Genomic DNA, 26,523 nt, shown 5'->3' on the forward strand with positions numbered 1-26,523 from the left:
ACATACTGTAAATCAATGTACTAAATGTATGTTGATGAAACTATACATACTGTAAATCAATGTACTAAATGTATGTTGATGAAACTGTACATACTGTAAATCAATGTACTAAATGTATGTTGATGAAACTGTACATACTGTAAATCAATGTACTAAATGTATGTTGATGAAACTGTACATACTGTAAATCAATGTACTAAATGTATGTTGATGAAACTGTACATACTGTAAATCAATGTACTAAATGTATGTTGATGAAACTGTACATACTGTAAATCAATGTACTAAATGTATGTTGATGAAACTGTACATACTGTAAATCAATGTACTAAATGTATGTTGATGAAACTGTACATACTGTAAATCAATGTACTAAATGTATGTTGATGAAACTGTACATACTGTAAATCAATGTACTAAATGTATGTTGATGAAACTGTACATACTGTAAATCAATGTACTAAATGTATGTTGATGAAACTGTACATACTGTAAATCAATGTACTAAATGTATGTTGATGAAACTGTACATACTGTAAATCAATGTACTAAATGTATGTTGATGAAACTGTACATACTGTAAATCAATGTACTAAATGTATGTTGATGAAACTGTACATACTGTAAATCAATGTACTAAATGTATGTTGATGAAACTGTACATACTGTAAATCAATGTACTAAATGTATGTTGATGAAACTGTACATACTGTAAATCAATGTACTAAATGTATGTTGATGAAACTGTACATACTGTAAATCAATGTACTAAATGTATGTTGATGAAACTGTACATACTGTAAATCAATGTACTAAATGTATGTTGATGAAACTGTACATACTGTAAATCAATGTACTAAATGTATGTTGATGAAACTGTACATACTGTAAATCAATGTACTAAATGTATGTTGATGAAACTGTACATACTGTAAATCAATGTACTAAATGTATCTTGATGAAACTATACATACTGTAAATCAATGTACTAAATGTATCTTGATGAAACTATACATACTGTAAATCAATGTACTAAATGTATCTTGATGAAACTATACATACTGTAAATCAATGTACTAAATGTATCTTGATGAAACTATACATACTGTAAATCAATGTACTAAATGTATCTGTGAAACTCATATGTAAATCAATACTAAATGTATCTTGATGAAACTATACATACTGTAAATCAATGTACTAAATGTATCTTGATGAAACTATACATACTGTAAATCAATGTACTAAATGTATCTTGATGAAACTATACATACTGTAAATCAATGTACTAAATGTATCTTGATGAAACTATACATACTGTAAATCAATGTACTAAATGTATCTTGATGAAACTATACATACTGTAAATCAATGTACTAAATGTATCTTGATGAAACTATACATACTGTAAATCAATGTACTAAATGTATGTTGATGAAACTGTACATACTGTAAATCAATGTACTAAATGTATGTTGATGAAACTGTACATACTGTAAATCAATGTACTAAATGTATGTTGATGAAACTGTACATACTGTAAATCAATGTACTAAATGTATGTTGATGAAACTGTACATACTGTAAATCAATGTACTAAATGTATGTTGATGAAACTGTACATACTGTAAATCAATGTACTAAATGTATGTTGATGAAACTGTACATACTGTAAATCAATGTACTAAATGTATGTTGATGAAACTGTACATACTGTAAATCAATGTACTAAATGTATGTTGATGAAACTATACATACTGTAAATCAATGTACTAAATGTATCTTGATGAAACTATACATACTGGAAATCAATGTACTAAATGTATCTTGATGAAACTATACATACTGTAAATCAATGTACTAAATGTATCTTGATGAAACTACATACTGTAAATCAATGTACTAAATGTATCTTGATGAAACTATACATACTGTAAATCAATGTACTAAATGTATCTTGATGAAACTATACATACTGTAAATCAATGTACTAAATGTTCGTTGATGAAACTATACATACTGTAAATCAATGTACTAAATGTTCGTTGATGAAACTATACATACTGTAAATCAATGTACTAAATGTTCGTTGATGAAACTATACATACTGTAAATCAATGTACTAAATGTATCTTGATGAAACTATACATACTGTAAATCAATGTACTAAATGTATCTTGATGAAACTATACATACTGTAAATCAATGTACTAAATGTATCTTGTTGAAACTATACATACTGTAAATCAATGTACTAAATGTATCTTGATGAAACTATACATACTTTAAATGAATGTACTAAATGTATCTTAATGAAACTATACATACTGTAAATCAATGTACTAAATGTATCATTGTGAAACTATACATACTGTAAATCAATGTACTAAATGTATGTTGATGAAATTATACATACTGTAAATCAATGTACCAAATGTATGTTGATGAAACTGTACATACTGTAAATCAATGTACTAAATGTATTTTAATTAAACTATATATTCTGTAAATCAATGTATCTTCATGAAACTAAACACACTGTAAATCAATATATCTAGTATACAATAGTGATTTTGTTTCCATGTAACATTTTCTCAATGGTTATTAGGATTTTTCTACAAAAACTTTAGTGACCATGTTATTGATTAGAACTCCTAAAAGTTCTAGGTGATGAATTAGTGATGAAACACAAGAATCAAGGAACATATTTTTAATGTTCAGGTAGTTAGTTTTGTTTTGTTGTTAGATTTCTTGGCCTGTAGTACTTCAGATGATGCTGCTGTAATTGTTTGCATTTCGAAAATGTTTCCAGTTGAGAGAAAAGAGCTTCCGCAATACAGACAGAGGTAAAAATATTGTAACTGGTGAAACTTAATAAAAAATCGATATATTGTTTTCTGTGTTTACCAATTTGTATAAAGTGGTTGAAGATTTATTTTTAAGTTATAACAAATATAACAACTGGACATTTTTTGTTATTTAGTTACATAAGTGTTAAAGCCTAAAAATTCATACCTCTATTATGCCTTTCTCTTTGTTCTGAGAATCTTGGGTTAGATTTACAGTCATCCAGCTGTTAGATTTTAGAGATATTCATTGTTATTTATTTATTTTTATTTATATTATTTGTGTTTTTATGCATTATTTTAAGGTAAATCAGTTGATCTTGCATCATAATATAAACTGTGATGGCCTTTCTTGTTTAATGGATATCTTTGTTAAATCTTTGACTTTATGATATTTGTTTTTAGTAGCTTTAGACTTCAGTTTGTTGAACGTTTTCCAAATGTTATGACATAAAATAATTGTTTTAATGATCAATTTAACCAGTTAGTGATTATTATTGAAAAAGATGTTTTATTTATTTATTACTTTAGACCGCTTACAGTTGAAGAAATTGCCAATCGGCGTGAAGAGGCAAGACAGAGGCATGTAGAAAAACTTGTTTCATCAAGTGGTTCTATAAATGGTACATATTTTTGGTTTTCCATGAATGTGTGTTTGAAGTGCTAAATCATGAAAGTCATAATATGTCCGTCTGATATCTTAAATGCAGACTTAACACAAATGATAGCATTAATGAACTGGTCTATCTTACCCCAGTAAACAACATAAAAAGGTATTGAAAAACAAAAGTAATAAGATGTTATGTTCTTTAGAAATATATGAAGTTTGGATGAAAATGTTAACTGATTTGAGATTGAGCACTTAAAATGTGGAAGAAGCTGTTAGAAGTTTGAAAGGAAACAAATCAGTGTATTCCAATACAGTATTTACCTTCCCTTACAAGATTAATTATTTTTGTTCAGTGTTGCTCTCTATATTCAAACGTTTTTAAGCATGCCATAAGTTTTGCTCCCCATTGGAAGTACTATGTTTTAACATCTCTTATCTTTCAACCAATGGTAACATGACGTATTCTACTGAACCTTTACTTCTCCTTTGGCAGGTTTTGAATTCAAACGTCTTATTTTGTGTGCTTCGTGCTTCCTGTGTCATGAATAATTTTTTTTTTGTATGAAGTATATTTTGCAGTTTAATCTTGTTGATATATTTATGCACTTGACAATTTGTGAACATTGTCTTGAGTTATGAATTCTGAAGTTTATGTTACTAGTACAGGGTCACACCAATGACCAGCATTTTTTCTCAGGCTTCAGGTGCGAGTGACCCAAGGATGGATCTCTCTTCTTTTATATGTTGGGAGATTGAATGCTACATAGGTAAACTTTTGTCCCAAGACACCCAGGCTCCTCTTGAGTTGGCTGAAGTTGTTCATACTGATGTGGATTTTGATCATCTCTCCACCCTTAGAGTTTGTTGTTCCTTCCCACTTGCATCCTTACAAATCACTTTGTCTTCATGGATTTTTAGTCTCCAGTTTTGATGTTCTTCTGATCACTTATTCCCTGCATTCCTCCTTGTTACATGAGCCATTTTTGGTACTTCCTCTCTCCTCCTGATATTTGGATACATGTGGATCATTTTGTCTCTCAGTTAAGTGAGGGGATCAGCATGCCATAACCCCAAGGACTTTTTATCAGTATGCCCTTTCTTACCATTATGATTATCTGTTTTTGGATTAATATTAGTCTCACCCATGTCCAGTATTCTTGCCTTCATCTAACCTTAAATGGTATCTTTCTTCTATAAGTCTCTGATTTGAGGTTCCCAACAGAAACCTCAAGGATTTTTCTGTATATTCTTTTCATCTTCTCTTCTCCACATTGATCTGCAGTTTGTCCTCAGCTCTTGAGTTACTTTCATCGTTTCTTTGTTGTTGGAATCTTTTAGGTAGCGACACATAGGTAGGCTTGGGTCAATTTACCCTCTATGTATTGCAGGGAATTTGGTCTTGCACCTGTTCTTAGACGTTATGACTATGATATTGTCATAATATAAAAGAATGTTTAATGTAGATATTAGTAGTTAATTAATTTTGGGAGTGAATACTTTATGAGTGTTTAGTTATTGTATTTTTTTTACTTGGGAGACAATTATTGAAAGTTATATTTGTTAATCCTTGATGTTGAGAATGTAGTGTGCAGATGATTTGATAATAAATATGTACATAGTACGAGGTGAAAGGGAAACAACACACAGACAAAAACAGTAGCAAAAGAAAGTAAAGTCATGGCCAAGGAAAAGTTTGGTGTCAAACTAACTGAAATACAAGTGATAGGCCTAACATTTAATGTATTAGAGTAAGACTAACAGTTTAAAAGGAGAAAAATAATAATAATTGATTCCATCAAAGTATGGTTCTAAAGTAATTGAATCAGTCTAAGTGTACTTTGACAAAAGAAACAAAACATATTTTGAAAACTGAAGACCCATACAATTACTGGAAGAGCATTATACACCTATGGAAACTGATTCTATAATTGTAAGTGAATTAATCACAGAATAATATTGTGTTACAAAGAGGGAAAAGTAGTTTGGCTTGTTATTTGAAATTCTAAAGTAATTGAATAGACTTAAGTGGACTTTTCTAAACAAAAAGAGCACCATATAGTGATCGATATTTGTAATAATTACAGTGTAAAAAATTTGTTGTACTACATTAAACTAGTTTAGAATATATATTATTTTGAATGCGAGTGGAGTGTGTGCTGTTCATTTATTGTTGAATTTATCACCAACAAGTTGCAGACATCTGGTGTAAAAGAATCCTAATCCCAGCAGTATGCATTTATATTATTAAGAAGTATAAGTAAAAACTTTAATTGACAATTGGTAAACACAACCATTAACATGTGACAAATAAGAATCCCAGCGACAAATGAGCCTCGGGTGATATGAGCCTACCAGCAATTTACCCTTACAACTTATGTAGACTATTTATCTTGGTTAGAGCCTCATATGCCACCCATTCCTGTTCTATATCTGTCATCCTCCCAACTCCTACTCATTCCTTATAATCTTGGTACTTCTGTCAAATTTCTTAATGACACAGGTTACAGTTGCCACCAGTACTGGTGACTGTCCTATGGGAGCTCGAATATTGGAATTTCTTCCTTCTTGATATCCCTTCATTAATGATGAGTGCATGATATGGGTTTTGTCAGGAGGATTTGTTATCCATTTTTTCCTCACCCTCTTAGATGCCATGATTTTGCAGCACCTGTCAAAGGTTGTTTGAAATTTGCTTTTGCAAGGAGCAATCAAACAGGTCTACGATTATTCCAGGGATTTTATTCTCATCTTTTCATTGTTCCCCAGAAAACTGGGGATTGACAGCCAGTCATAGATATATCTTGGCTCAACTGCTTCATCACATTCCATAACTTTGCCATGGAGCTTTTTCTTCCCTGAGATTGGTATTTTCCCAGGGTTGTGCAACTCAAAATTTCTTCAATACTATCCCAATAGCGCATCAATTTTGACCTCATCTCCAGTTTGTTCATCTCAAGGTGGTTTAAGAATTTCAGGCTCTCCTCTCTGGACTCACCTTGACTCCTTATGTGTTTGTGTCATCAAATTTCTTATCTTGGAATGTGATTTCTGGAATTGGTCTCTCGTACTCACCAACTCCTTTCTGTGGTGGCTTGTGTGGGTTGATTGATCAAATTGGAGAAGTCATTCCGTGGACTCACTGAATATCTTGTTTGATCACTTTTTTGTGTCTTATTCTTTCCATACTATGTTCCATGTTTCCTCCCATCAGATTCAATATCTCACCTTTACTCTCATGTTTTCCTTGTCATCCAATGAAGACAATTCTAGAATCTGGCATGTGGACTTCTCCCAGTACTTCCATTTTCCTCTATCGTATCATATGCTTTTCTCTGCATTTGGTTTTGTCTATTACATCTGGCTGCTTTACAGACGTTGTTGTGACTTTAATGGGTAAGTTTTCTTCATTGTATTTCTTTTCAGGGGCACTTCTCTCCTTTTTTTATCACACAGACTTAACTCTGTGGTGAGTGGTGCCTGAACAGGTATTCATTAAAACTGTAAGGTCCGCCATGTTGAATTATGCTTTCTCATTAATGACTTTGCATACTGGACACTTCTTTTAAATTAAAGTTTTAATACCGTACCAGCCATGTATAGAACACATTTCTTGTGATAATTTGCTTCATAACTTCATATGGTCTGCTTTTGAAATAATATTTAATAGTTACCCATTGCACTGTCTTTGGTGATGTTCCACTGGGCTAATGACTGCATTGTTATACTCCTTTTTTCAAGTGGAGTATAGGAGTTCTTACCACTTTTAACTCCACAAGGAAAAGGCTGGCTAAGGTCATTCAGTTGAGAATAGGTGGTGGTATTCTGCTGATGTAGATGTGATGTTGGCCTTCAAGTGGGTTGACCCCTCACCTTGCTGGTTGATGTGGCCTCCAGCTTACATTTACATGAATACAAGCTGAAGTTGATCCATCTCCTTACTGGATGACAAGGCTTCCTGACACCATTTACACAACTACTCTAGTCAAGCCATCACCTTCTTAGATAACATGGCCTCCTGCTAACATTTTCAAAACAACTGGAGTGAAACCATCACCTTCCCAATTGATGTGGCCTCTTGATACTGTTTATACAATTATGGGAGTTAAACCATCACCTTTTGGGTTTATATGGCTTCCTGCTTCTTGTTACATGAACACTAGAATTGAGCTGTTGCAATTAGAGTTCACCCTTTCAATTGAGAGACCTACTCCTATCTTTGAATGGAAGATAATCCTCAGTGTATAGGTTTGAATTAGAGCAAACCGATCAACATAAGTCCTCACACAGGCTTAGATTGTCTATCTTCCTTCCCAAGTTGCTTAGTATGTCTTTGGTCACCACAGTAGTATGTGGGATTGTTCCAGTGCTATCCTTGACTATCCCTCATTCTCTGTCTATGGGAATGTTATTGCCTTTGAATGGTGTTGGCCTGTCCATGTTTATAAATTTTGATTTTATGCAATAGAGATTCTTTCGATAACAGATATCAATTTCATGATTAATAGATTAATAATGATCCTTACAGCACACCCAGAAATTGGTGCAGATCTTAATATCCAATTCTTGGGTTTGACGTTATAATTCTCATCCTATCCTTGTATGGATATTGGTACCTTTCAAGTAGGATGTGGATGTAGTTGACATACCAATTATGGTCTGCAATACTTTAGTCATTATAACCTCACCTTTGAGATGAATTCTTGTATGTGTTGAGTGGACCTTCCAGAAAAGGTTATTTAGTTTTAGTTTACCTCCTCTGAGATTTGAACGTTTACCCATGTGTTTGACCTGTGAGGGGAAGGAGAGAATTCTAAGGATCGAGGAGTCCAATCTCAACATGTCGCTTTGGCATTGAATTCCTGTAGATGTGTAGCCTTTAGGTAGCCTCCCAGGATCAGTTGGCTGTTTCTCTTTGAATAGGGTCAACTGAGTATCATTCTTGGACATTCTCAACAGATTTTGTGGACAGTGTGTCTGAAGCTGGTGTTTGGGTATAATGCTCACAAAACTCTGGTGTTGCTGGCATTGTAGTGCTTTCTCTCCATACTGGCTGCGGTCAGTGGGTGCTGGAGTGTATTCTATTTATTATGGATACCCCAAACCCTTGAAAGTAAAGAAAATAAAAACAACAACAGGTAATTGGAAAACGACCAAGCATGGATGACTGTTGCACAGTCACAATCACAGTTGGATTCTACATCTCAGTTTCTCATCTTGAATTCACTGTCTAAGAAATATAATTAGGGCAGATGCCTCTCTTTTTACTCAAAAGGGATTAGATGGGTTTTATGGCTCCCCTTAAGTCAGTAAGGAAGTTGTACTCTGAAGACATTTTGGTAAAAACATCACCACAGAATACCAAAATCCTCCTGAAATCAAAGGTCATTGGGGATATACCCATTGAGGTTACTCCCCATGCTACTTTGAATTCTTCAAGAGGAGTTATTGATGAGAGAGATTTAAAGAACATTCCCAAGTCAGAGATCCTTGCTGGTTTCCCCAACAAGGTGTTTTGGTGGTGCACCATATATCCACTCATAAGGATGGAATAATGCTGCCTCTGTATGTTTGAAGTTTACATCACAATGACCTTCTGCCACCATCAAGGCAGGTTAATTTAACTGTAAGGTGCAACCATATATTCCAGATCCTCTGATGTTTCCAGTGCCACTGATTCAGTCATTTAATAATGTCTTGTCATGATTCTTTAATGTGCTCATTATTGTGGCAAAGACTATGATCCCTACAAGTGCAAACTGGAACCTCACTGTGTTAACTGTAATTATTCCCATCCCTTTTGCTTTTGTTTTTGCCCTAAGTGGAAAGAGGAGAAAGAGGTGCAATGTTTAAAGATGGTGAACAATATTTCCTTCCCAGAGGCTTGGAAGTTACTGTCCTCTACTCCATCTTGGACATATGCTGCTGCACTCTGTTCTACTGCTAAAGTGGGAGTGCAGACAGATCTCTCCATTCCTCTGACATAGTTATTTTTCAAGCATGTGAAGAGTCTTTTGTCTTCCATGGTTAAAAGTGTTGCCAAGTCAATGTCTACACCTATTTATGTCTCCACCATTATTTCCATTGGCTTCTCAGATCCACTTCCTTTGGCTCCAGCTTGTGGTGTCTTCTCCTTTGACCCTAAGATGCAAAATCATTAATCTTTCATGCTATCAGTCACTGGAATCTTTGTCCACTGATATAGACCTGCCAAATTGACCCAGATCTCTTTCTACTAAAGAATAAAGGATGTGGTCAAAAACAAAGGTGCTCTGCCCAATTCTCCTCCACATAAGTAAACATTGCTGCTTTGATACAGTGGAACTGTTGATGTTTCCATTCTAATTTGGATGACGTTAAGGCTTTGATTGATTTTAATCATCTTGCTTGTCTTTTCATACAGGAAACATTTTTGAAATCTGCTGATACAGTCATTTTTTGGCAGTTTTCTTTGTACTGGAATGATAGGTTGTCTGATGGACAAGTGCATGGAGGGGTGGCACTAGCAGCCAACCAACATGTGCCCACCCTGTCTTTTGCCACTTGGTACACCGAAGGAGACTGTAAGCATCCATGTTTCTTTGAGTGGTACCATCATTGTTTGCTCTCTGAACCTGTCTTCTGGATAGATCTATGATCAGTGAGACTTCGATGCTCTTATTGAACAGTTACCACCTCCCTTTGTAATCCTGGGGGATTTTAGTGGACATGATCTCTACTGGGATGGTTCTGATATTGATTGGAAGGGTTGTTCTGTAGGTATCCCACACTTCCAAACCATGTTTGCTTTTCAAGGGGCCCACATCCATGCTCAGCAGGTAAGACAGCCAAGCCAGAAGGACACTTGGTTTAAATTCACAACTAGCATCTATTCTACCACCAGTTCCAAAAAAATCATATCTGAGGAGATTTGAAAGGTTGGTAGGCAGTATACTACCCTCTCTCTTTTAATCTTGCATCGCTAATACTCTCACAAAAGTTTTTCTCATGCATCTAACACTTCTGTTTCATCCCTCAACTTCTTGAGTATGAAGTCTTGGGCAGAAAGATTGCCTCTTTGGGGCCAATTGTCTCTATGACTATAATTGCCCCTTTACATTGGTGGAACTCAAGCCTGCTCTTCATTGGTCAGGCAGTATATCAGTTGGGCCTGATGATACTGACTACAAGATTCTTTGCCATCTCTCACCTACCTTTCTTGCTATTCTTTCTGGTTGTTTTTAACTGGATGTGGCAGGAAAATGTTTTTCCTGAAGCATGGTACTGGTCTATTGCCTTCCATTTCTCTAGGCCTGGGAAGGATCCCAAACTTCCTTCAAACTACTGTCCAATTGCTTTGATGAGCTGTTTCTGTAAGATCGTAGATAGAATGATTGATTCTCATCTTGTTTGGTTTTTCAATCAAACAACCTCTTCTTGCCCATGCAGTGCAGGTTCCAACAACAATGCTCAACCATAGACCATGTGATTCGACTTGAAACATCAATCAGAGAAGCCTTTCTGAAGTAACAACATCTTGTTTCTTTATTCTATGACCTTGAGAAGGCTTACAATATTAAGTGGAGATATGGCATTTTGTAAGTTTTCCACTCATATGGTTTGTCTTGGCCATTTAGCAACTTTTATTCAAAGCATTTTAGTGGTCCATGTGGGCTTGATGCTTTCTCATTCTCTTCCACAGGAACTTGGAGTTCCTCAGGGCTGTTTCTTGAGTGTCACACCTTTTAGTGTGAAGATTAATGCCATCACTAAAGAACTTTCTCTTACTGCTGCAAACAAGCTTTATGTCGATGACTTCTACATCTCATGTCAACTGTTGAGCATGAGGTTTATTGAGCTGCACTTGTCGAATGTAAAGGACACTGAACATTCTCTGTATCCTCTTTGGGAGCTGATCTGTGTTCTGTACTAAAGATCTATTGTGTCCTCATTCTCTCCAAACTGGACTATGGGTCTCTGTCAGGATCTTGGCCTTGTCTGTGTTAGATCCTGTTCACTATCTGATGCCTTGGCTCTGCACAGGAGTTTTCCATACTTCTCTTGTCTAGAGTTTGTACACTGAGTCTCATGAACCTCCTCTTTATCTCCACTGTTTATAACTTTCTGTACTATATGCTTCAAATCTTTATTCTTTACCACAGCATCCCACCAGGGGTTGTGTCTTTTTTCCTCAGTTGGCTATGCTTTTTACAAATAGATGGTATGCAATTGTTCCTTTTGGACCCCATGTCCAGGCACAACAGGCTGAGGGTCTGTCACTGGATGACATTACTGTCTCACTGGTCAGCCCATCCATTCATGGCTTATTACCATTCCCAAATGTGATCTTTATTTGAGTCATTTAAGGAAGGTGGATACCCTTGATATGGAAGTACTGTTTTCTATTTACTGAACATTTTTTACACCATCATTCCATTTCATTTATGTTGATGGTTCAAAATCAGGTGACTGTTGGCTCTGCCATGGTTTGTTGTGGCTCAGTGGATGCACACAAGATCTCTACAGTCACATATTCACTGCTGAACTGTATGCCATTTCTTTTGCCCTGGATCACACAGAAGCTATGCAGTACACCAACTGTACTATTTATACCAACTCGCTTAGCTCTCTACTAGCCCTGGAATCATTTTGTGTTAGTTTTCATCCTGTTCTTGTTGGTATTCAAAACTGACTGGCCAATTTTTTCTTTATCATCCATTTCTATCCAGATATTTTGGATACCAGGCCATGTTGGTATTTGCAGGAATGAGCTTACTGATACCGAAGCTAAGTCTGTCTGCTCTGGTGCTATGGTCCTGTATTCAAGGCTTGGCTCTGTGCCAGTTGGCAGTCAACTTGGAGTGAGCAATGTGACAACAAGCTTTTCCATATACAACCTTGTATTTCTCATTGGCTGTCTTGTTTCTCTAAGGATCAGAAGGAGGAAGTTATCCTGGCTACGCTAAGCATTGATCAGTTTTTTAACTCATTGTGTCATTGGCTGTGGTAACATTGCCCACCACAATGTTAAGGGACATTGGTTTTTTAATGTTATTTAAGTTTTTATCTAAAATTTGGCCATTGTTTTGTCTTAAAATGATTTCTGTTTACATATTTTAATAATTTTACTTTTATTTTTTTGCTGGTTGTTTAGTATAGGTAGCCTAGTTTCACTAAACACCAACCAATCAACTACACCTCACAGTTCTGCCCTTGTGCATTACCCAATCTACATATAGGTGAAGAGTATAGCACTTAGAAGTGCTGCACTTCTCTTATTATTTTCAAATCTATATCTTTTGTTGTCGGGGTGTCCTTTGAATGTTTTTGGGGGTACTTATTTCGTTTCTTCACACTGGTTTCTCCTCCTTCTCAATGTGGAGATTTAGCTAATCTTCAGAGAGGGGGGTGAGTAACATTTCTGAAGTTATAATATTCCTATACTAAAAATATATTTCTGATAGGCACTTACTTCCTTTCAAACTTCCCACTTCTAACACTTCTGAACTTTGAAGTAAAGGTTTGGTAGATGAGTTCAGAGGGATTGAAATGTGTCTTGTGACCATATCATTCTACTCTTGGTTAAGAGATGACTCATGGTGATTTACATGACAGACATGATGGAATTACTATATTGCACAAGGGGGAGTGCAAGGCTTGTGTAAAGAAAAGGTTTGCACATAGATGTCAACACTGAACAAAACCTAGCAGACCTGATAAGAAGGGGTTAGTGCCTGTCATATTCAGCATAGGACAATTATAGCTTTTAGTGATAAGAAATAACCATTTTAAAATTGTTTTTATTAATTATTCGTCTTTATTTACAGAACCAAGCAGTACTGTTGTTGATGTCACCAGTGTACCATCACCAGAAGCTGATACTACATTTATAGCATTTGCTCGTGTGTTTAGTGGTAGATTGAGGAAAGGACAATCTCTCTATGTTTTAGGGCCAAAGCACGACCCTTCATCCTTTGTTGGAAAGGTAGAACGCAAGGTTTATTCTATTATGTATAGAAAATTATCCCTCTAGTAAAAAGCCCAGCATGGCCAGGTGGTTAAGGCACTCAGCTCGTAATCCGAGGGTTGCAGGTTGTATCTCCACCACACTAAACGTGCTCACCCTTTCAGCTGTGGGGGTGTTATAATGTGATGGTTATTACCACTATTCGTCGGTAAAAGAGTAGCCCAAGAGGTAGTGGTGGGTGGTGATGACTAGCTCTAGTCTTACACTGCTAAATTAGGGATGGCTAGTGCAGACAGTCCTTGTGTAGCTTTGCATGAAATTGAGAACAAACCAAACCCTCTAATAAAAATTATTTATTGTTATAAGAAAGTTACTCAGTAGTTGAAGTAAATAAGCATTCATATTTATATGATATTATCTGTTATCTAATTTTAGGACTGTCAGGTTGATCCAAATTTGACTTTAAAGGACCTTCATGCAGACCAACATGTTACTGTGGTTACCATCAGTAATTTGTACCTTTTGATGGGTAAAGAGTTGGAAAGCTTAGAAAGTGTTCCAGCTGGAAATGTATTAGGTAAGGTAAAGAAGAATTTTGTATGCTTTCATATTTACCAAATGAAAGGAGTTTTGATGTTAATGTTTCCACAGCTGTAAAAGACAAACAATTACTTTCATTGTAGAAATTGTTTAGATAATTAGATAATTTTTTTCAGTAGACAACTGGTATATGAGCTGGTAATATGAAATGACTCAGATAGATTTCCATAAACAACTTTTACAGTTTGTTTTTCATCTGCCAACAAATAACGATGTTTAAATGATGCCATCCTTGAACATCCTCCATCTCATTGAGCATGAGAAGAGCATGGTTGTTTGAGAAACAATCCAGTAACCTCAAGAATATTCAACAGTTTAAGGTGTCATCCTACCAAGATTGTTTGAGATTGAGACTCAGTAGACTGGGGTTAATTGACCAACACGTTTTATAAAACAGAAATAGAGTTAAGTTCAATTTTAATCCTCTAAGAACATTCCCCAGAGTCCATAGTGCTTACATACAAATTTTAGTTGAGATTGGCCCAGTAGGTGCAGAGGAGCTTGGGTGCAAACAAACACACACTTAATCTTTATACATACATACATATGCACGCACGCACACACAATTAAATAAATATCTGGAATAAGAATATTGTTAGTAGAAATGTTGTTACCTTGCCTGAAAGAGGTAATAGTAATGCCAGATGAGACGTCCGAGTCACTGATAAACTGTTATCAGTTTCTGCTGTTCGGTTTTAAAGATTTATAGCTGGAAATAGCAACTTCTCTTATTGGTGGAATAATTATCAAAAGATATGTCTCAATGAATACCAATTAAGTTGAAACTGATTGGATGATAAAATGAACTTTTTTGACTAACAGAAAGAAATTGAAATTCTAAGGTTCAAGGAAGTATTTTAGTTTTTTAAAACTGTTTCACTATGTAAAAAAGTGATGTAAATATTAATTTTTATGATTTTTAAAGCCAAGACTAGAAAGTGCTTACACTAGGTTTTGTGTTAGTTGAATTAAAGCCAAGACTAGAAAATGCTTACACTATGTTTTTATGTTAGTTGAATTAAAGCCAACACTAGAAAGTGCTTACACTATGTTTTTATGTTAGTTGAATTAAAGCCAACACTAGAAAGTGCTTACACTATGTTTTGTGTTAGTTGAATTAAAGCCAACACTAGAAAGTGCTTACACTAGGTTTTGTGTTAGTTGAATTAAAGCCAACACTAGAAAGTGCTTACACTAGGTTTTGTGTTAGTTGAATTAAAGCCAACACTAGAAAGTGCTTTCACTAGGTTTAGTGTTAGTTGAATTAAAGCCAAGACTAGAAAGTGCTTACACTAGGTTTTGTGTTAGTTGAATTAAAGCCAACACTAGAAAGTGCTTACACTAGGTTTTGCATTAGTTGAATTAAAGCCAACACTAGAAAGTGCTTACACCAGGTTTTGCATTAGTTGAATTAAAGCCAACTCTAGAAAGTGCTTACACCAGGTTTTGTGTTAGTTGAATTAAAACCAACACTAGAAAGTGCTTACACCAGGTTTTGTGTTAGTTGAATTAAAGCCAATACTAGAAAGTGCTTACACTATGTTTTGTGTTAGTTGAATTAAAGCCAACACTAGAAAGTGCTTACACTAGGTTTTGTGTTAGTTGAATTAAAGCCAACACTAGAAAGTGCTTACACTAGGTTTTGTGTTAGTTGAATTAAAGCCAACACTAGAAAGTTGAAATTAAAGCCAACACTAGAAAGTGCTTACACTAGGTTTTGTGTTAGTTGAATTAAAGCCAACACTAGAAAGTGCTTACACTAGGTTTTGTGTTAGTTGAATTAAAGCCAACACTAGAAAGTGCTTACACTAGGTTTTGTGTTAGTTGAACACTAGAAAGTGCTTACACTAGGTTTTGTGTTAGTTGAATTAAAGCCAACACTAGAAAGTGCTTACAAGGTTTTGTGTTCGTTGAATTAAAGCCAACACTAGAAAGTGCTTACACCAGGTTTTGTGTTAGTTGAATTAAAGCCAACACTAGAAAGTGGTTACACTAGGTTTTGTGTTAGTTGAGAAAGTATTTCCATTGCCAAAAAAAAGGTTAAGAAAAGTCTATTAAACATATACTTTTAAACCATGCATATTAATTAGCCAAATTGAACAGTTATACCTTTCATATAACTAAGTAAAACTCAACTAGTTAAAACTTATCTTAACGCTGTTGCTGTTGAAAGTTCTCTTGTGAACTAAAGCTCATCTTGAAATTGTAACTTTTTATTTTTACTAGGAAAATATAACGTTGACATATTTTACTTTTTCACAGGGATAGGTGGACTTGAAGAACATGTTTTAAAGTCTGCTACACTGTCAAGTTCCATATACTGTCCACCTTTCATTGACCTTCACATGCCAACAATTCCGATATTACGTGTGGCTATTGAACCAGTTCGACTTAGTGAGAACAGAATATTTCTTACTTTTTATTATATTGATAAGTTATCCATTTGTTACTTTTGGACAGAATTTCAGAAAAAATATCTTTGGGAAATAACATTTTGAAACTTTTCTTCCTTGAAGCTTTTCTTGAGAATGTCTTCTTATCTTTTCAGGTGTCAAGTGTAATAAAAACAATAGTGGTCAAAGCACATATAACCTATTTTGTAGTGTTTTTTCTCAATAACAAACAAACTGATAACAATATATAATTTATTTTTAATAGTATGTTTCTCATTTGTACTCTACCATCCATCTAGAGCTTCTGTTTGTATGTGTGAAACTCACTCTGAAAAAAGATAGGCTTATACTGAAACATAAGTAAAAATACCTTCTTAACTAGTTGGTTTTCATTGTCTAGGTGACATGCCAGCCCTTGTGCATGGTATGAAACTATTAAATCAAGCGGATCCAAGTGTTCAAGTCCTTATCCAAGAGACTGGTGAACACGTGCTAGTTACAGCGGGCGAAGTTCATTTAGCGAAATGTATCACTGATTTACAAGAGAGGTAAGAATTACTCTACTTCTGATTTACAAGAGAGGTAAGAATTACTCTACTTCTGATTTACAAGAGAGGTAAGAATTACTCTACTACTGATTTACAGGAGAGGTAAGAATTACTCTACTACTGATTTACAGGAGAGGTAAGAATTACTCTACTACTGATTTACAGGAGAGGTAAGAATTACTCTACTACTGATTTACAGGAGAGGTAAGAATTACTCTACTACTGATTTACAGGAGAGGTAAGAATTACTCTACTACTGATTTACAAGAGAGGTAAGAATTACTCTACTACTGATTTACAGGAGAGGTAAGAATTACTCTACTACTGATTTACAGGAGAGGTAAGAATTACCCTACTACTGATTTACAGGAGAGGTAAGAATTACTCTACTACTGATTTACAGGAGAGGTAAGAATTGTTCTGCTACTGATTTACAGGAGGGGTAAGAATTGTTCTACTAATGATTTACAGGAGGGGTAAGAATTGTTCTACTACTGATTTACAGGAGGGGTAAGAATTACTCTACTACTGATTTACAGGAGAGGTAAAAATTGTTCTACTACTGATTTACAGGAGAGGTAAGATCTACTACTAATTAACAGAGAGGTAAGAATTGCTCTACTACTGATAAAAGGAGAGGTAAGATCTACTACTAATTAAAAGAGAGAAGAATTGCTCTACTACTGATAAAAGGAGAGGTAAGATCTACTACTTATTAAAAGAGAGGTATGAATTACTCTACTACTGATTAAAAGAGAGGTATGAATTGTTCTACTACTGATTTACAGGAGGGGTAAGAATTGTTCTACTACTGATTTACAGGAGAGGTAAGTATTACTCTACTACTGATTTACAGGAGAGGTAAGTATTACTCTACTACTGATTTACAGGAGAGGTAAGTATTACTCTACTACTGATTTACAGGAGAGGTAAGAATTGTTCTACTACTGATTTACAGGAGAGGTAAGATCTACTACTAATTAAAAGAGAGGTATGAATTGCTCTACTACTGATAAAGGGAGAGGTAAGAATTGCTCTACTACTGATAAAAGGAGAGGTAAGAATTACTCTACTACTGATTTACAGGAGAGGTAAGAATTACTCTACTACTGATTTACAGGAGAGGTAAGAGTTACTCTACTACTGATTTACAGGAGAGGTAAGAATTACTCTACTACTGATTTACAGGAGAGGTAAGAATTACTCTACTACTGATTTACAGGAGAGGTAAGAATTACTCTACTACTGATTTACAGGAGAGGTAAGAATTGTTCTGCTACTGATTTACAGGAGGGGTAAGAATTGTTCTACTACTGATTTACAGGAGGGGTAAGAATTGTTCTACTACTGATTTACAGGAGGGGTAAGAATTACTCTACTACTGATTTACAGGAGAGGTAAAAATTGTTCTACTACTGATTTACAGGAGAGGTAAGATCTACTACTAATTAACAGAGAGGTAAGAATTGCTCTACTACTGATAAAAGGAGAGGTAAGATCTACTACTAATTAAAAGAGAGAAGAATTGCTCTACTACTGATAAAAGGAGAGGTAAGATCTACTACTGATAAAAGGAGAGGTAAGATCTACTACTTATTAAAAGAGAGGTATGGATTACTCTACTACTGATTAAAAGAGAGGTATGAATTGTTCTACTACTGATTTACAGGAGGGGTAAGAATTGTTCTACTACTGATTTACAGGAGAGGTAAGTATTACTCTACTACTGATTTACAGGAGAGGTAAGTATTACTCTACTACTGATTTACAGGAGAGGTAAGTATTACTCTACTACTGATTTACAGGAGAGGTAAGAATTGTTCTACTACTGATTTACAGGAGAGGTAAGATCTACTACTAATTAAAAGAGAGGTATGAATTGCTCTACTACTGATAAAGGGAGAGGTAAGAATTGCTCTACTACTGATAAAAGGAGAGGTAAGAATTGCTCTACTACTGATAAAAGGAGAGGTAAGATCTACTACTAATTAAAAGAGAGGTAAGAATTGCTCTACTACTGATAAAAGGAGAGGTAAGATCTACTACTAATTAAAAGAGAGGTAAGAATTGCTCTACTACTGATAAAAGGAGAGGTAAGATCTACTACTAATTAAAAGAGAGAAGAATTGCTACTGATAAAAGGAGAGGTAAGATCTACTACTGATAAAAGGAGAGGTAAGATCTACTACTGATAAAAGGAGAGGTAAGATCTACTACTGATAAAAGGAGAGGTAAGATCTACTACTGATAAAAGGAAAGGTAAGATCTACTTATTAAAAGAGAGGTATGAATTGTTCTACTACTGATTTACAGGAGGGGTAAGAATTGTTCTACTACTGATTTACAGGAGAGGTAAGAATTACTCTACTACTGATTTACAGGAGAGGTAAGATCTACTACTAATTAAAAGAGAGAAGAATTGCTCTACTACTGATAAAAGGAGAGGTAAGATCTACTACTGATAAAAGGAGAGGTAAGATCTACTACTGATAAAAGGAGAGGTAAGATCTACTACTGATAAAAGGAGAGGTAAGATCTACTACTGATAAAAGGAAAGGTAAGAACTACTACTAATTAAAAGAGAGGTATGAATTACTCTACCACTGATTACAAGTGAGTTTCCAGTTTTATTGTATTGTAACAGTAAATTCTCATAACTATAATATATTTAAGAAAATGAATCCTCAGAGAAAACATGAGACTTTAAAAAGATTGTTTGCATTTGATCCCTAAAAATAAGCACTTTTTTATTTCTAGATTTGCAAAAATTGAGATAAATGTTTCACCCCCAATTGTTCCTTTTCGGGAAACTGTTGTTCTTCCTCCAAAAGTTGACATGGTTAACGAAGCTATTGAAGACAGAAGTCAAACTATTAAACAAGGAAAGGTAAGAAGACTATAATATTTATGAAAATGTTTTTTTTTATGTTATGTCAGTGTGAATATAATGCTGAGCTGAGTTTGTTTCAAACAGATTACATTATGAAGAACTAAAGTTGTCATGAGCAGTTAATATGTAAGTTATGATTAGGACTATTCATGCAACTTTTTTTTTCTGTAATGTATTTTGAGAGTTAAACTAAGTTAGAGATAAGTGAAAGTTAATGAAGGTTCTCACTTGAACCATGCCTTAAATGTATTAAGTTTTTATTTTACTGTGAGACTACACTATTCAGATGATAATTTCAGTAGATGTCTAGATGAAAGATTATGTTATTACCTTCACACATGTGCCCATTCCTTCAAGACTGAAACTGCTTTGTGGTAGAACCAATAAGTGAATATATTTACTATGTTTAGATTTCAAGAGCTAACATACAATTGCTAATACATTTTAGTATTCAAACATACCATTGTTAGTAAATGTTTATATTCAAACATACCATTGTTAGTAAATGTTTGTATTCAAACATACCATTGTTAGTAAATGTTTGTATTCAAACATACATTGTTATTGTTTGTATTCAAACAAGCCATTGTTAGTAAATGTTAGTATTCAAACATGCCATTGTTAGTAAATGTTAGTATTCAAACATGCCATTGTTAGTAAATGTTAGTATTCAAACGTACCATTGTTAGTAAATGTTTGTATTCAAACATACCATTGTTAGTAAATGTTTGTATTCAAACATACCATTGTTAGTAAATGTTTGTATTCAAACATACCATTGTTAGTAAATGTTTGTGTTCAAACGCGCCATTGTTGTAGAGTGACCAGACACTGTGGATGTATTAGAAGAATTGCATTTTCTAGTAGTTTTTGGGATGTACAGAATGTTTTGGTATTATGATAAAGGCATCAAACTGTCAGTCTACAAATGTAGGCTTAGCAGTTCATCTTTGTAACACATACTCTTCTTTTGTCACACTCATTCAACGTTTTTTTGTTTGTGTGGTGAGAAACCCTCGTTATGTGTATGTTTTTTCACTTAGTAGCAGTGTAGGAAAAGTGTAGTAATTTTGAATGTGTGATGGATGATTAAACATTAGGGACTTTTATAATGTATTTTTATAACCGATAAAATATAGCCTATTGAAGTGTCAAAATACTGGAAAAAAAAAGTGTTTATTTTCAGATGCTTTAAATGCAGACTTCATTTGTTTAAATGACAGATGAGCTAATGAAGTTAAGTAGACTGTTTTCAAAGCTATGTTTTCAGGTTAGACTTTGTAGATCAGCTATTTTGAAAACATATAATGGAAGAGTGGAATGAACTTAAAGTATGTTATTTAAAAGTTATTTTAAATTTCTTATAATCAGTTTGAAACTAAAGGAAGTGACTGAACTCTCCAAGTTTGTTTTTTAAATCTGGTCACCTTGTACTGTTAATAAATCCTAGTACGAAACATGACATTGTAAGTAAACTGTATTATTAAAATGTGACATTTTACATAAACTGTAGTATTTAGAAGAGCTAACTGATTTTCTTGTCAGTATATTGGAAGATTTATTGTACCAGATTTCTTTATGTTGGAATAATCAAAAGCTAAGGAATATGTTTGGTATCATTTAAAAGAAAATCACAGTAGTGTGACAAACATATTTGCAATATTAAACAGGATTGAAAGTTATAGATCAGTTTATTATCCTTTGTTTCTCATGAATGGTAAATAAACAAATTAGCCTTTATTTCATGATGATGATGGTTATGTCTTTAATCTGTAAATTGTTATTAGCAAAACTTGTTAGTTTTAAATGAAGTAATACTGATTTGATTCTTATTTAGAAGTAAATATTCAAAATCACTGTAAACTTTAAAGAATTTTCTTGGCTTCATCAGACTTTTGTGTATTGATTTAAAAGTTATGCAATTAATTTATTGAAACTTATACTTTTATTGTATGAGTTATTAAAAGTTGGATTTTTTAACAAAGTGAATGTTTTTTCATTTTTTTGTTAATATCTGTAAAGAATTGTGTTGAAATAATTATCTTCATTTTAAAATATGTTAGTTTGTAAACGAACACCAACTTTGAGCACAAGTTAATGTCAGAAGCATTTTTATAAGACTGGTTTTTGTTCATATCTATTCTAATTGTCTATTTGTGAAGTTATATCTTCAAGAGATACAAAATTAAACCCAATTTTAATGCTACTATTATAATTACTTTATAAAGTTGTTTACAAGATATATATTTTATTTGTAGACTTGTATAAGATATGACTTGTGATGACTGTTTTCAAAGTTTCCTTTGGTTGGACAGTGTGTTAAGTTGAAGGATACTGACCTTTGGTTAACTTGTGTAGTTAGTAGGAAGTATACATTCTGAGTGATGTGTATGGATGGCCCAAGAACAAACAAATAATACAGAAAAAATTTCTAGAAGCCTCAAGTTTTTTAAACTTGAAATTTTTTTTATAATAAAGTAATTTTATAAAAAGTTACTGTCTAATGTTTGTTCATGCTAATATTTTACTAATAATTGATGTTATGGTCAACATTGAGAAAGGTACTTCATTAAAAACTTTTATCCTTCAGGAAGGTGAAGAAGATATTAGAGCTGATGGTTGTGTCAAAATTCAGACCCCTAATAGGAAATGTACCATATGTATACGTGCAGCTCCATTGCCAGAAGAGGTTACTAAGTTATTAGAGAGAAATGGTGATATTTTGAAAGTCCAGGAGCAGTATGTGAGTGCTCTAACAAGACAGAGTAAAGAGAAAAGTTCTTTAACTGCTGAAGGTATTAATAAGTTGTCTGAACTTCGCAAAAAGATTATAAATGCTTTTAACAGGGCTGGATCTGAATGGACAGGAGCCGCTGACCAGATATGGTCATTTGGACCAAGACACTGTGGTCCCAATGTGCTGTTGAACAAGGTTCCTGGTTACACAAGAGCTTCAGTGTGGTACAGTGAGTATGAAAACATGGAGGTTTCATCAACTCTGTTAGACTACGATCATAGTTTTATTAGTGGATTTCAGTTAGCTTCTCTTGCAGGACCATTGTGTGAGGAACCCATGATGGGAGTTTGTTTTATTGTTGAAAATTGGGTAATAGAAAAAGACCATTTAAAAGAGCATACTTGTGATAATGATCTAGTAAGTAGAGTAGCCCAAGAATTTTCTGAAATATCTGCTGAACTTGCCCCTAGTTCGAGTAACTTCACCAGTATTAGTGTGCCATTTGGACCTTTCACAGGCCAAATAATGTCTATTGTCAAAGAAGGTTGTAGAAGGGCCTTTCAGAATCAACCTCAGCGACTAATGTCAGCCATGTACAGCTGCAACATACAAGTGACGAAAGAAGCTTTAGGTAAGTACTGTTATAATCTATCTATAAAATAAGGATGCTGACTTATGTACAGAAAGTTTCTATCTCAAAATAACACATTGTAACCATGTTAAAAAAAAGGATAGGTTAGTTTTCATTTGTTAACACCAAATTATTAAGCTGTTACTCACATCCTTCCTTACTACTGGGGATCATCATATTGTTTTTATATCCTTTCACACTGATGGGGATCAACATATTGTTTTATATCTTTTCACACTGATGGGGATCAACATATTGTTTTATATCTTTCCACACTGATGGGGATCAACATATTGTTTTATATCTTTCCACACTGATGGGGATCAACATATTGTTGTATATCCTTCCTCACTGGTGGGGATCAACATATTGTTTTATATCTTTCCACACTGATGGGGATCAACATATTGTTTTATATCTTTCCACACTGATGGGGATCAACATATTGTTGTATATCCTTCCTCACTGGTGGGGATCAACATATTGTTGTATATCCTTCCTCACTGGTGGGGATCAACATATTGTTTTATATCTTTCCACACTGATGGGGATCAACATATTGTTTTATATCTTTCCACACTGATGGGGATCAACATATTGTTTTATATCTTTCCACACTGATGGGGATCAACATATTGTTTTATATCTTTCCACACTGATGGGGATCAACATATTGTTTTATATCCTTCCTCACTGGTGGGGATCAACATATTGTTTTATATCCTTCCTCACTGGTGGGGATCAACATATTGTTTTATATCCTTCCTCACTGGTGGGGATCAACATATTGTTTTATATCCTTCCTCACTGGTGGGGATCAACATATTGTTTTATATCCTTCCTCACTGGTGGGGATCAACATATTGTTTTATATCCTTCCTCACTGGTGGGGATCAACATATTGTTTTATATCCTTCCTCACTGGTGGGGATCAACATATTGTTTTATATCCTTCCTCACTGGTGGGGATCAACATATTGTTTTATATCCTTCCTCACTGGTGGGGATCAACATATTGTTTTATATCCTTCCTCACTGGTGGGGATCAACATATTGTTTTATATCCTTCCTCACTGGTGGGGATCAACATATTGTTTTATATCCTTCCTCACTGGTGGGGATCAACATATTGTTTTATATCCTTCCTCACTGGTGGGGATCAACATACTGTTTTATATCCTTCCTCACTGGTGGGGATCAACATATTGTTTTATATCCTTCCTCACTGGTGGGGATCAACATACTGTTTTATATCCTTCCTCACTGGTGGGGATTAACATACTGTTTTATATCCTTCCTCACTGGTGGGGATCAACATACTGTTTTATATCCTTCCTCACTGGTGGGGATCAACATACTGTTTTATATCCTTCCTCACTGGTGGGGATCAACATACTGTTTTATATCCTTCCTCACTGGTGGGGATCAACATGTTGTTTTATATCCTTCCTCACTGGTGGGGATCAACATGTTGTTTTATATCCTTCCTCACTGGTGGGGATCAACATATTGTTTTATATCCTTCCTCACTGGTGTGGATCAACATATTGTTTTATATCCTTCCTCACTGGTGGGGATCAACATGTTGTTTTATATCCTTCCTCACTGGTGGGGATCAACATGTTGTTTTATATCCTTCCTCACTGGTGGGGATCAACATGTTGTTTTATATCCTTCCTCACTGGTGGGGATCAACATGTTGTTTTATATCCTTCCTCACTGGTGGGGATCAACATGTTGTTTTATATCCTTCCTCACTGGTGGGGATCAACATGTTGTTTTATATCCTTCCTCACTGGTGGGGATCAACATACTGTTTTATATCCTTCCTCACTGGTGGGGATCAACATATTGTTATATATCCTTCATCACTGGTGGGGATCAACATATTGTTTTATATCCTTTCTCACTGGTGGGGATCAACATATTGTTTTATATCCTTTCTCACTGGTGGGGATCAACATATTGTTTTATATCTTTCCACACTGATGGGGATCAACATATTGTTTTATATCCTTCCTCACTGGTGGGGATCAACATATTGTTTTATATCCTTCCTCACTGGTGGGGATCAACATATTGTTTTATATCCTTCCTCACCGGTGGGGATCAACATATTGTTTTTGTATCCTTCCCAGTGATGGGGTAGTAATTTTTATTTTTGCTTGTTACAACACCAGTCTAACAAAATATTGGGTCTAATTGCTCACTTTATGTGTATCATATAGGGAACCTTAACAACGCTTAGTGGAACTGTTGATATATTTTTGTGACTTGTGTGATCTCAGGTACTCTATAACAATGCTTAGTGGAACTGTTGATATATTTTTGTGACTTGTGTGATCTCAGGTACTCTATAACAACGCTTAGTGGAACTGTTGATATATTTTTGTGACTTGTGTGATCTCAGGTGCTCTATAACAACGCTTAGTGGAACTGTTGATATATTTTTGTGACTTGTGTGATCTCAGGTGCTCTATAACTAATAAATTCACAACAAATTTCATGTATAAATAATGTTGAAAATGTTTAAAAAAGCCACTCAGCTTAGCAAATTCTGTCAAAAGACTACAGTGTAAGTCAATCGAGGATAATTGATGCATTCAGTTCAACTATAACATTTCATTTTGTATATAAACAGTAAAAATTATTTTAAGAATTATGACACAGAATAACACAAAAGTTGCAGTGAATTAAAAGGAACAGTAATAAGTCACTGTTCTTCAGTATTCTCCTAATGAAAAATAGCTATTCGAAACTGCTTGAAAATAAACCAATACAAAGGAACACCTTTATACCTATATTAAAAATAATATAATAAATAATATAAAATTATATATTCAAACATCTAACACTGCCCTCTGCATTCTCACACTTAGTTACACAATTCCTTTCAAACATGTGGTCAGCTTCCGGTCAGTTACCTCTTTTTTTTCTTTGTGAACCAACAGTTTTGACCGAAGAAGGTCGAAACGTTGTTCGCTCTTCTATGTAAAATATTTTCTCAACCCAAAAGAACCCTTTTTACATATATATTTCTCTACAAGTGGGTTTTCTCGACATCATTGCTTGAAGTTTTTTTAAATTAATTTAACAGAAGAATGTAATATGAAATGGAAAATGGCTTATATGAGCATAATGTTTTTAATTAAGTGATTATTGGGTACTATATCATATTTAATATATGTGTGTATCAATACGACATAAGAAGCACTAACTCTTGTTGCAAGTGAAAACAGTGAACTATTTTATGTACATATATTCTATTGTATACCATGTCCCATGATTTGTGTCAGATATAGAACGCTGACTCCTTTCAAACGTT

At 34.3% G+C, this 26,523-nt stretch overlaps 1 protein-coding gene across 1 annotated transcript in view; it reads left to right on the top strand.

Annotated features, from left to right (window-relative positions):
• The window catches only part of LOC143240573 (elongation factor-like GTPase 1), a 201,302-nt gene that overhangs the window by 40,000 nt on the left and 134,779 nt on the right, over nucleotides 1–26,523 (top strand). The window contains exons 11-18 of the mRNA XM_076483233.1: nucleotides 2,689–2,846; nucleotides 3,378–3,469; nucleotides 13,260–13,417; nucleotides 13,835–13,976; nucleotides 16,262–16,393; nucleotides 16,793–16,940; nucleotides 19,698–19,827; nucleotides 22,421–23,198. Of these exons, the coding sequence (XP_076339348.1) occupies nucleotides 2,689–2,846; nucleotides 3,378–3,469; nucleotides 13,260–13,417; nucleotides 13,835–13,976; nucleotides 16,262–16,393; nucleotides 16,793–16,940; nucleotides 19,698–19,827; nucleotides 22,421–23,198 (1,738 nt within the window). The remainder of the gene's footprint in view (nucleotides 1–2,688; nucleotides 2,847–3,377; nucleotides 3,470–13,259; nucleotides 13,418–13,834; nucleotides 13,977–16,261; nucleotides 16,394–16,792; nucleotides 16,941–19,697; nucleotides 19,828–22,420; nucleotides 23,199–26,523) is intronic.

Source organism: Tachypleus tridentatus, chromosome 13 (assembly GCF_004210375.1).
Source record: "Tachypleus tridentatus isolate NWPU-2018 chromosome 13, ASM421037v1, whole genome shotgun sequence".
Taxonomy (NCBI): domain Eukaryota; kingdom Metazoa; phylum Arthropoda; class Merostomata; order Xiphosura; family Limulidae; genus Tachypleus; species Tachypleus tridentatus.